At 51.1% G+C, this 12621-nt stretch overlaps 1 protein-coding gene across 1 annotated transcript; it reads left to right on the top strand.

Annotated features, from left to right (window-relative positions):
- Window positions 1-6399: 6399 nt before the first annotated feature.
- LOC144770534 (ferritin heavy chain B-like) lies at window positions 6400-12407 on the top strand. The gene is made up of 4 exons (XM_078655137.1): window positions 6400-6624; window positions 8940-9086; window positions 10191-10316; window positions 12062-12407. The coding sequence occupies exons 1-4, from the start codon at window positions 6523-6525 to the stop codon at window positions 12215-12217; spliced, it is 531 nt and encodes a 176-aa protein (XP_078511263.1). The 5' UTR covers window positions 6400-6522; the 3' UTR covers window positions 12218-12407.
- The last annotated feature ends 214 nt before the right edge of the window (window positions 12408-12621 follow it).

Below are 12621 nucleotides of genomic sequence, written 5' to 3'. Positions count from 1 at the left end.
TTGCTTTTATTGTATTGCCTGTATTTTCATTCTTGTGTCTGTGACTGCTGTTGTCTGTCTTTCCCCGCTGCCTGTACGTGGTCCACGCCCCTTTTTCTTTCCTCTGTTTCCCTCGCTGTCCCCGTGTCCCTGCCCGGTTTTCCCTTCTGTTCCCCTTGCTTTCCCCGTGCCTCTCTGCCCGTTCTGCCTTCCGTTCTTAGCTGCCCCTGTATTTCTGTATTCTGCCTCTGTGCCACTCGTTTTTCTGGTATTTCTGTGCCCTTTTTGCCTTCTGTGCCACTCGTTTTTCCTTCATTTTTTGTGCCTCTTTTGCCTTCTGTTCCACTCGTTTTTTGTGCCCTTCTGCCCTCTGTGACACTCGTTTTTCCCTTGTTTTTGTGCCCCTTATGCCTTCTGTTCCACTCCTTTTTTGTGCCCTCTGTTCCACTCGTTTTTTGTGCCCTTCTGTCCTCTGTGCCACTCGTTTTTCCCTAGTTTTTTGTGCCCTTCTGCCTTCTGTTCCACTCGTTTTTAGTGCCCTTCTGCCCTCTGTTCCACTCGTTTTTTGTGCCCTTCTGCCCTTTGTGCCACTCGTTTTCCCCTTGTTTTTGTGCCCCTTTTTCCTTCTGTTACCTTCGTTGTCCCTCACCGCCCTCGCTGCTGCGTCCCCTGCGGCCCCGCCCCCTGACTGCCCACTGCCCATTCGCTGCCCCCGCCTCCCAGCTGCTCCTCCCTCCCACCTCCCCATATATCCCACCGCTGTGCAGCCACACCGCTGGCGCGCCGAAGGCGGATTTAAGGCAAGCCCATCTGCGCACATCCGCAACTGGACCGCGCCCAGCACCAGAACCCCTGGCCCCCACACCTGCCACGACGACCGTCGCCACTATGACGCCAGCACTCTGCACGCTCTCAACTCCGGACAGAGCCAGCACCTGCTTCAAGGCCACCCCAAAACTCACACACAGCCCCTTCACCTACCGGAACTGCAGCTACACCAGCCTCAGAGCCGATGAACCACCCGCCAAAAAAGACCCCAACCACCTCCGATGCATACTACTGAACACCAGCTCCGCACGCAAGCATGCCGTCGAGCTCTGGGACCTGCTCGACACAACGGATGTATGACATTACAATGCATGCTATTACAACACATGCCTTTGCGACGCAAGTTTTACAACGCAACTTTTACAACGACTTGCGTTGGGGGGCACTGGATAGTGAATAGTTGAATTTACTATTCCAACTCCAGTCCCCGTGGTTAGTAGGGAAGGTGTTGGAAACTATTCCCTATCCTAGAGCGCCCCCCAGCGCAAGTCGTTATAAAAGTTGCGTTGTAATGGTTGCGTCGTAAAGGTACTTCGTTGTAACAGTTGCGTTGTAAAGGGCGTTTACCGACACAACATCCCCGGACGTCACCATCCTGACAGAGACCTGGTTTAACGACTCCTCCGCACCCGACATCGCCATAGCCATCCCAGACGGCTACAAGATCACCCGCAGAGACCGCACCAACGGAGTCGGAAGAGGAATCGCCATCGTCCACAAGAACAGCATCAGGGTCTCGACTAGCACCGACGACACGCTCAGCACCGCTGAACACATGCATTTCCAGATCCACACAGACCCTAACTCCACCCTCAGAGGGACCCTCATCTACCGACCCCCTGACCCCGCCCCCAGTTCAGCGACTCCATCGCCTACTTGATCAACACGCACGCCCTGACCTCCACCGAATACATCCTCCTCGGAGACCTGAACTTTCACCTTGAGAACAACAACGACAACAACTCCACAACCCTGTTCGATAACCTTGTCAACCTCGGATCTCAAGCAATTCGTCACAACACCCACCCACTCTGCCAGCCACACGCTCGACCTCGTCTTCTCCTCAAGCCTGCACGTCTCCGTCAGCCACACCACCGAACTCCTCTGGACCGACCACCGCTGCATCCACTTCGCCTTCCAGAAACCCACCGCACCCAAAAGATCCCCCGCCGCTGCTGGAGCAAAATCACCGAAGACCAACTACACGCAAACTTCGCTCTCAGCCCACCCACCGAACCCTCCAACACTGACGACGCTGCCCACAGCCTCAGAAGCTGGATCGAGGACTGCGCCAACACCCTCGCCACGCTGAAGAAACCCTCCCACAGAGACACCAGCAAGAAGGCCAGCTGGTTCACCCCAGAACTCCTAGCCTCCAAGCAAGCCTGCCGGAAACTAGAGAAGAAATGGCACAGTGAACAAACTCTGGACAGCCACGCAGCACACAAGGACGCCATCCGCAACCACCACCACCGCATCAGGGCGGCCAAAAGGACCTCCTTCAAAGACCGCCTTGACAACAACGCACACAATAGCAAGGAGCTCTTCAACATCGTGAAGGAACTCTCCAACCCCAGCTCCAACACCAACGATATCCCACCGTCGCAAGCCCTGTGCGACTCCCTCGCCACCTTCTTCCACCACAATATAGCAGACATCCACGACAGCTTCAACACCCAGACACTCCCAACAGACAGCAACACAACAGACCCTCCGCACACCATCGACCACGACCCCCTGCTAGCCTAGGCCAGCGTGAGCATCGATGACACCATCAAGACCATGCGCACAATCCACTCCGGCTCTCCATCAGACCCATTCCCGCACCACGTCTTCAACAGAGCAAGCAGCTCCATCACACCACACCTGCGCAACATCATCAATCTATCCCTCGAGACCGCGACCTTCCCAGAGATCTGGAAACACGCCGAGATCAACGCCCTACTCAAAAAACCTAAGGCAGACCCAAGAGACCTCAAGAACTTCCGGCCCATCTCTTTGCTCCCCTTCCCGGCCAAGGTCATCGAGAAAACCGTCAACAGACAGCTAACCCGATACCTCGAAGAAAACAAAATCCTGGACCCTTCCCAGTCAGGGTTCCGCAGCAACCACAGCACCGAGGCTGCCCTCATCGCCGCCACCGACAACATCAGGACCCTGCTGGACAACGGTGAGACCGCAGCACTCATCCTCCTAGACCTCTCTGCCGCCTTCGACACCATCTGCCACTGCACACTATGCGCACGCCTCCACACCGCAGGGATCCGAGACAAGGCTCTGGATTGGACCAACTCCTTCCTCTCCGGCAGAACCCAGAGCGTCCGCCTCCCCCATTCTGTTCCAAAGCCTCCGAGATCATCTGCGGCGTACCCCAGGGATCCTCCCTCAGCCCGACGCTGCCCCAATATTTACATGGCACCGCTCGCACACGTAGCCCGACAGCACAACCTCAACATAATCTCCTACGCCGAAGACACTCAGCTGATCCTCTCCCTCACCAAGGACCCCATCACCACCAAAGCCAACCTCCATGAAGGAATGAAGGCCGTCGCCGACTGGATGAAGACCAGCCATCTGAAGCTGAACTCGGACAAGACAGAGGTCCTCATCCTCGGCTCCAACCCTTCAACCTGGGACAACTCCTGGTGGCCGACGGCATGGGGGGCAGCCCAGACACCCACAGACCAGGCACGCAACCTGGGAATCATCCTCGACTCAACGCTTTCAATGACCAAGCAAGTCAACGCCGTCTCCTCCTCCTGCTTCAACACCCTCCGCATGCTCCCCAAGATCTACAGATGGATCCCAACAGATACAAGAAAGACAGTCACCCAGGCCCTCGTCAGCAGCAGACTCGACTACGGAAACACCCTCTAAGCGGGAGCTACGACCAAGCTCATCAAACGACTACAATGCATCCAAAACGCCTTGGCACAACTGATCCTCGACGTACCACGCCACGGCCATATCACTCCCCACCTGAGAAACCTGCACTGGCTCCCCGTCAACAAGAGGATATCCTTCAAGCTCCTCACCCACGCACACAAGGCACTCCACAAGACCGGCCCAGCCTACCTCAACAGACGGCTCTCCTTCTACATCCCCAACCGCCAGCTACACTCCGCCGACCTCTCACTCGCCACCGTCCCGCGCATCCGAAGAACAACCACCAGTGGGAGATCCTTCTCTCAGCTCTCCGCCAAGACATGGAACACCCTCCCACCGAGCCTTCAACAGACCCAAGACCTACTGACCTGCAGGAGGATACTCAAGACCTGGCTGTTCGAGCAGTGGCGACCCCCAGCGCCTTGAGACCCTCGCGGGTATGTAGTGCGTTTTACAAATGATTAATTGATTGACTGATTGATTGAATCAATGCAGTCTCTGTGCTGTGTCCAGATCTAAACCTAAACTGTAGATTCTAATAAAGGGTTAGATTGGATGAATTGGGTCAGTTCAGTATTCATAATTTTCGAAGGTTAAGGTAGTCTGGATACAAGGCGATAGTTGGCCGGATTTTCAGGGTGCAAATTAGGTTCCTTGAGACGGGGAAGAATGTTTTTCGATACGGAGGGCCTCTGTGAACCATGAGCAGAAGGTTTTTCTCTGCCTGATTTGGAAGTTTAGAGGGGGCTACTTTAGCGATGGCAGTGTTTAACCACTCTGAGTATTCCTTTGCAGCGTACTCTGGATCTGGTGGCAGAGTAGGCTGAGAACGAGAAAGCTGTTGCAACAAGACATTAGAGTCCATGTTGCTCCAAGCATGGTAGTTAGTGAGGCTAGTGTCGCTCAGTCTGTCTTGAGTTAGAGAAGGGATATTGAGTTTAAAGGTAACGGCTATGTGATCAGACCAGGTTAGAGGTAAAAAGTCCTTAATAACAATAAGAGGATTATTATAGAGAATGGTGTCTAAAGTGAGGCCTGCTGAGTGGGTGATCTGATGCAAAAGCTGTGGGATACCTAAGTCATTAGTTGTTTCTGAAATGGCCGCCATATCTTTATCCTTAGGCAGATCCAGGTGGAAATTAAAATCCCCCAGTATAGTGTAGTCGCTGCTACAGGCCCCGACCTCCAGGAGGGTGCCTATAGATTTGAGAAAACAACTTCTTGGGACTGGGGGGCAGTAAATAAATAATCCTTCAAAGGAGTGATTTTTGGTTATCTCTAGGCAAGAGGAAAGTAATCACGATCCCTCCTCCCCCTTAATAGGGTCTATCAAATCTAAAAATAGAATAGCCCGGGTGGGGGTGCGGGGTAGCATTAATTAAGTCAGGGCCGGAGGCTGCATTAGCCCAGGTTTCCGTAATAAAGATGATGTACAGCTGATGGCCATCAATAAGTTCTGCCAGTTCTAACGCGTGTTTCACCAGGGAACAGGCATTTATAAGAGTACAGAGAATTTTAGATGGAGAATCGTTGCGACCACTTTTAGCATAGGGCGTTCGGGGACTATGGGATAGCGTTGGTACAGGAATATGAAACCTGCAATTGCTGCACAAGATGTCGCACCCTGAGCAGAGATTTAAGTAGGTCCATGCAGGTGCAGCCCTGGTTTGTGGTCTTATGCCTGCACAGTAAGTTACCTGAATAGATAATTCTGTAGTTTCCACTCTGGGTTGGAACTGGCAAGGGTTCTGGCACTAGGCGCGATCCGGATGCGAACGGGCGCTGACGGACTTGCCTTTGGCACCTCCTGCATGCCGTTTGCTGAGAAACCTTATAGTTCTTTAGCTAAAACTTACACACAGGACCACATCTAGTGGCTCTGTGGTGCTGCCTACTAACTCGAAGGATTTGCCAACTGGAGATCCGGTCAAGGGTTCCTTAAAAGCACTGTTTCAAAGCGCTTACATTTTTTTCAGTTATGGCAATAAAGGCAGAAGGAGACTGCAGCATGAAAAAAATGGCTTCTGACTAGTCAATTTGCATTTTGAGGTTTAGGAATGTTGCTAAGAACATTTTGTTTACTGTTCATTTTATCCCCTCCAACCCCTTTTTGTGTGGTTGAATGTTTTCTCACATTTATTCTCATTAAGCAGAATGTAAAAAACACAATAAAACATACTTGCATGCTGTGATTACATGCCCGCCTTTGTCCTTATTTTGTTCTGAGTTTCAAGTGCTGACCCCCTCGATTTAGTGTCTCCTGAGACCCTGGCCGTGGCAGACAATTCAGAGACCTGTATACAAACTGAATTCTCCAGTCCAAGCTCGACAACTCGGGGAGTTGGGACAGTGTTAACAAGTATTGTGTTTTAGACCTGTGAGGCGTGAAATCATATAAAAAATAGCTGAGCACTAGTGTTGGCGAGACTGAGCCAGTTTACAGGAGGAAACCAAAGAAACACGAGTCAAGTCACAACCTGGATGGAAATAAGGGAAGAGTGCGAGAGGGGAGGTGCGGGTTAGCACGTGATCATTCTAACCGAGTGCAAGCACTAGGACGAAGTGCAAGGAAAGTGCTTAGTCACCGTGAGAAGAACTGCGTAGGATGGACGAGCGCCTCTTCCTATTGGTAGGTAGCGCTGTCCGTCTCCCCCGCACACGCCCTTCCCAGTATAAATTCAGGCGTTGTGCGTTGTTTTCTCAGACCCAGCTCTGAGTTGTGTTCTTGCTTCAACAGTGTTTGAACGGAACGTGGCTCCGAGTTCAGCGCTCTCCTGAAAACTTTATCCATCTACAACTACTGCCGACAACCCCACCATCAGCAACGCCATGGAGTCCCAGGTGCGCCAGAACTACAGCCGGGAGTGCGAGGCGGCCATCAACCGCATGGTCAACACCGAGCTGTACGCCTCCTACGTCTACCTGTCCATGGTGAGTACAGGCGCCGTCTGTCCGTCTCTGCTCCCCATAGTTGAGTCTGTCCATCTGTCCTTACTGTACTGTCGTCACCGAGCTCTACGCCTCCCAGTCTACCTGTCCATGCCTCCATGGTGAGTACAGGCGCCGTCTGTCCGTCTCTGCTCCCCGTTGTTGAGTCTGTCTGTCTGTGTATCTGACCTTGCTGTACGCCGCCAACGTTTACCTGTCCATGGTGAGTACAGGCGCAGTGCAGTGTCTGTCTGGTTTTCCTCTAGGAGTACAGACCCTGTTTCTCCGTCTTTACTCTCCATACAGAGCATTGTCTGTCCTTCTTTCCGCTTAGTGAGTCCACATTCTGTCTGTCCTTACTTCATGGTTAACAGTGAGCTGTGCTTCCTACGTGTACCTGTCCCTTGTGAGTGAAGGCGCTATCTGTCCGTCTTACGTTCCGAAGTGGGGTATGTCTGTCTGTCCTCAGTATACTGACAACACCGAGCCTCATGGTGAGCTCGGGCGCCGTCTGTCCGCCTTTGCTCTTCGTAGTGGGGTCTGTCCTTACTACAATACCCACGCAGGCTGTTATGTCAGGCAGGGCTCGTGAATATACCTGTCTTTTGCGCAACCCGGAGGTGCGGATTGCAGCTTTAGAGGGGTCGGGGGGTTTCCTGCTCGTGGGAGAGCTGTACCTGCGGAGGGGTGTAGTACTGTGACTGCCATCATGCATAAGGAGGTCTTTTGGCTGTATCTGTTCCAGCAGTGTCTCTTTAGTGTGGCGTCCCTGTATGGATTGGAGGGACGGCAGTGTAAGGTGAAGCCTAGTTTTGCTGCCAAGAATTGGCACAGACGCGGGACAGGTGGCGACGCGGAGTGTTTAGGGACCTCGAGTTGTTCCATGCAAGGGGTGAGTAGGTCACTGTCTCGTACTTTAAATGTATATAGACCTTCAGAGGCCCCAAATGGCTTGAATTCACATTGCGTTCCTGGTGGCCCTTTGGCGTCCAAGGTGTCAGGCGTGTTTTGCTCTTTGCCCTTCTTGCAGGAGCTAGTTGATGATCAGCATTGGACCCCAAACATGATGTGGCAACCTGGTGGGTGCAATTGAGATGTTAGTGGAGAAGAAAAGACTAGTGTTATGTATGTGTCTACCAACTTTTTAGCATCCTTTAAAAAAAAAAAAAAATGTATTTTGGAATCCTAACCATGGCCACTGGAATTATGGGATGCTGTGGCTTTTTTCGCATAGTTAGGGATGGCCGGATTGCTTTACAGTGCTTGATCTTCAGATTTTAACAAAAGAAAACTCTTTCTAGCTTAAACTGTTACAAATTAAGTGTGGGATGTGTTTGCTTGCATTGCACAGGTTGACCATCTTTTAGTTGCTTATTGATGTGTTTGGTTGTTAAACGGGTACTAATGAGGTGAAATCTTTGCCCAGACGGAATTATCATGCGCTAAAAAAAAAGCAAAGGATATAAAAAAATGCTGCATAATTTAGTGCTTTGCAGCATAACTTCCAGTGGCCATGGTCACAACCCTGGATCTGTAATGTAGAAGGCAAGTTAATGGGTATCGTGACAAAAGTAGACTGGAACAGATGCTGTACTTGGTTCGGTGCTCGATGAGCAGTAGGGGTCCGGTGCCTGAAGGCCTCTGCTGTGCTTCTCGTGCTACAAGGCTTGAGGCCATACAGAGGCCGTTCTTGTTGCCTTCTTTGTTCATGTTCTGGTGTTAGGAAGTTGCCCAACTCCATGTCTAGAAAATGATAATGTATGATATTTTCTGGGAAGCTGGCATCCATGCTTCCACGTTAGGCGCTTAAACGGCCCCTGATGGCTCGTGCGTAGAGCAGGCTGTTTCGGGTCTTCTCAGTTTAGAAGGGCTTCTTGAACCGAGGCCTGCTGACTATGGAGTACCCCTGGGCCTGCTGACTATGGAGTACCCCAGGGGTTCCCGATGATAGCTGGGGCCTCCCGCTGCACCCTATGACTACTCTGGTAATACTTGTCATGGTACAAAATTGCAATTGTATATAAAGTATTGTGAGGCTAGTGGTAGAGGATAGCGGATTAAATGCATCTATAGAAACTAACAACGACTGTAACGTGCTCCCCCAGATGTGCACTCAGTCCTGCTTGACCATCCATGCATTTCACAAGGGGAACTCAATCCTGCGCTGTTGAGCCAGACCTAAAAAAGGCAGGTTTGACAGGCCCCCCCACCCCAGAGAGCGAGGCTCGGTGACCGTGTGCCTGATACTGACCCTGCTAACCATTCTGTCACTAGCTGCTGTAATCTGTTGTTGACTGTCTCTCCTATTCTTTCTCCAGTCCTACTACTTCGACCGAGATGATGTGGCCCTGAGTCACGTGGCCAAGTTCTTCAAGGAGCAGAGCCACGAGGAGCGCGAGCACGCCGAGAAGTTCATGAAGTACCAGAACAAGCGCGGTGGGCGCGTGGTGCTGCAGGATCTCAAGGTGAGTGAGCGCGCGTGGTACTGTGTGATGTCCAGGCGAGCGCGCGTGGTACGGTTGGATGTCAAGGTAGGTGCGCGTGATGCTTGCTGCAGCATGTCCAGGTGAGCGCGCGTGGTACTGTGTGATGTCCAGGCGAGCGCGCGTGGTACGGTTGGATGCCAAGGTGAGCGCATGTGGTACAGTTGGATGTCAAGGTGAGCGCATGTGGTACAGTTGGATGTCAAGGTAGGTGCGCGTGATGCTTTCTGCAGGATATCTAGGTGAGCGCGCGTGCTAGTGCAGGGTGTCCAGGTGAGGGGCACGTGGTGCTGCTGTTATGCAGCTGGGTGCATGACGATGACTCCGGGCATGAAACTACAATGAATAACTTGATAACAGATTACATGAAACCCTCGCCTTAACCGCAATTCTGCTCTCTACACCTAGTCTGTACCCTTAGGCATTGGAAACACTTTGTCTCCCCTTAACACTAAGTATTTCCTCAATGCCATGGTATCTGTTTGGTGCCCAAACATGGATTGCGCAATTTGTGCACAACTCCAGAGTAGATTGTGCTCATATTTTGCATCCCTCAACTTTTCAGAGTTTTGCAACTCCGAAGCTGTGAAAGCGTTCAGTGTATAACATGAACACCAACCATAATAGGGTCTCTTCACTTCCCTTAACTACACCCCACCGGCCCCTCTCGGCTTATTATGGGTTAATTGGATTTCAGAGTACAGGTCTGGTACACATGGTGCTGGTTTTTCCAACGTGGAAATCCATCCTTATTTGTCCGGGCGGGGCGTTCTTGTGACAGCTGTACCTTTTTAAGACCCAAAGAATAGAAAATAAAGGTATGCGCACGGGGAAATGAAAATGATTCCGGAAAGGGTAATATTCCAACGACCTTGTACCTGCACTGGAGGCTGGAAGTGTTCCAGCCCTCGACAGCAGCAGGGGGTCTTCAGTACAGCCTCTTGGGACCACCGCGCCCTTTCAGCTCTCCTGCACCTCAATAACGCTGCATGTGATGTCATGGAGTTAGCATGGTTTTATTAGGAGCATGAGATGGCGGCGTGGGGCCCTGGAGCTATTCTAACGCACTCTTTGTAATTTTCACAGAAACCGGACCGTGACGAGTGGGTCAACACCCTGGAGGCCATGCAGGCGGCCCTGCAGCTGGAGAAGACCGTCAACCAGGCCCTGCTGGACCTGCACAAGCTGGCCACCGATAAAGCCGACCCCCATGTAGGTATTCGAGGCGCTTGCCTGGTTACCCTGGTCCAGAGCAGTGGGCGGGGCGGGCAAGGGCACACATCAGTTTCTTACCCACTTTCACTGCCCTTTGAGACCCGAATACAACGGAAATGCCAGATTTCCATCCTTGTTCTACAGATGCATTTTGTGCTTAATTTTCCCTGCGGTCCCACGCTGGGCTCATTTTTAATTTTTTTGGGTTCCTAGTCCTATTTTTCATTATCCGAGCAAGAAAGGGAAGATGAAGATCGGAAAATGAATGCAGGGATGGAGAGGGAGGTGGAGTAAAGAGACATTAGGTGGGATCAAGGCCAGGCAAGCCTTAGTATTCGGAAGCTTTGAAGGAACAATGGCAACTCCTTCAGAGCCCTGAAGGTGCGGTCTCTGGTCACCGCACACTTGTTTTCTCTCCCAGGCTAGCCATGGGGGAGGGGGGGGGAGGAGGGAGTAGCATTGGGCGTGCTGGGGCTTGTGGGCCCAAGGTCTGCACTTTTTAGGCTCCACGCTCCTAAATATGGACATGGCCTTTTCATCACGCTTGTTGTTTCTCTTTTGCACCCGGGAGATCAGCAAACGGAAGTAGCTGCAACGTTTTGCAGGCAGAACGCGCCTACAGCAAAATCGTATATAAAGCCCTAATCTGAAAAGATTTTAAAAGTGACATTAATTTTAAAACCTATCGCTGTTCTGGCTAAACGACACTTAAAATTGAGGAAGCAGCTTAAATCTGTAATTGGAGCCCGTGGCTTATGGGCATGCAAAAGAACACCTGAACGGCTGTCGACATTGCAGTTTCTGACGAGTAACAAATGAAACGGATATGAAGTGAAACACAATTTGCAATGTTGTAGTTGTTCACCTGGAGCAACACCAATTGTATGCAGTCAAAATTACGCCAAATTAATGTTTTATTAACAAAGTGCCTATATTTAAAACTGCTCCCAAGCGTTTGAAACTGGAATCCTGTGTGCCTGCAATGGGATAAATCTGACCTGGGGAAACTTTTTTTTAAAACTTATTTTCTTTTTTCTACCTCCCACCCCTCCTCCAAAACAAATTGCGTACACCGCTATTGCTAATAGAGCGGAATAGAACTTTGCGTAATAATGCTCCCATTATCTCATGTCACTTCTGCCCCTCCCTCTTCACTGCATTACTGCTAGTTCCCTCTCCATTGCTAGTGCTCCCCATTGTTCATCTCATCGCACTACCCTGCTCCACCCCACTTCAACCTGCCCCGATCTACACCTTCCAGTCCACCCCACTAGAATGGGGAGAGGTATATTGGAGTGGGTTACAATCTACCACACCAAACCTACTCCAGACTACCCCACTCAGATTTACCCACGTCAATCTACCCCATCTAACCCACTCCAGTCTGACCCACCTCAACCTACCCCACTCCAATCCACCCTGCTCCAGTCTACCCTACTGCAATCCACCGACTCCATTCTACTCCACAACAATCAACGCACTCCAGTTTAGCCCAATCTACTCACCCTACCCCACCACAATGTGCCTCAATCTACCCACCTCATGCACTTTTAGCCATGCTGAACAGCAGTCACACTAATGTTCAGCATGGCTAAAACACCTTGCATAAGCCAATAGCACTTGCATAGGTGAAACCGATTGGATTTGCCATGCTTGTTCTGGATTGTTACCCTGCTGTCTTTCTACCTGTTTCTTGTATTCATGGGTGATTTGTATTTTAACTGGTGTTTCTCTCTTCACAGCTCTGTGACTTCCTGGAGTCTGAGTACCTGGAGGAACAGGTGAAGGCCATCAAGGAGCTTGGCGATTACATCACCAACCTGAAGCGCCTGGGCGTACCCCAGAACGGCATGGGCGAGTACCTGTTCGACAAGCACACCCTGGGGGAGAGCAGCTAAGCTCCCCAGGAGGGAACACCAGCCTGCTGCACCCACTCTCACCGAACCTGCATTCTTCCATTATTTACACGACTGTGACGCCATCAGAAGGCGTGTGTGGGGTGGGGTTTTTCTGTATGTATCCAGGCTACCTGCAGCGGCGGCTGTTCTTGTCAGCATGTTTCAAGAAATAAAGGTTTTCAGCATCATACTCCTTGTGATGGCTCCATTCATGGATTGGGGAGGAGGGCAACAATACTATGGTTGAGTTACTGGTAGGGCACTTGAATACCCTAAGTCATGAGAGAGGGTGGGAGTCTAGACTAAATATAGATTGCCTAGCCATAGGCTGCCAAGGAATCTATAAACCACTTAACACTGATGTCCAACTCTTTCTGTAATAAGAGCTACTCGTGCTCAGTGAA

The sequence above is a fragment of the Lissotriton helveticus genome, chromosome 7 (assembly GCF_964261635.1).
Source record: "Lissotriton helveticus chromosome 7, aLisHel1.1, whole genome shotgun sequence".
Classification (NCBI taxonomy): Eukaryota; Metazoa; Chordata; class Amphibia; order Caudata; family Salamandridae; genus Lissotriton; species Lissotriton helveticus.
Note: the sequence above shows the minus strand (reverse complement) of the source record. Positions and strands in the feature narration are given on the sequence as shown.

Coding starts and splice junctions, on each gene's coding strand:
- LOC144770534 (XM_078655137.1), top strand. CDS start 6,523: ATGGAGTCCCAGGTGCGCCAGAACTACAGCCGGGAGTGCGAGGCGGCC. Junction 6,625..8,939: donor CCTACGTCTACCTGTCCATG/GTGAGTACAGGC, acceptor TTCTTTCTCCAG/TCCTACTACTTCGACCGAGA. Junction 10,317..12,061: donor CCGATAAAGCCGACCCCCAT/GTAGGTATTCGA, acceptor CTCTCTTCACAG/CTCTGTGACTTCCTGGAGTC.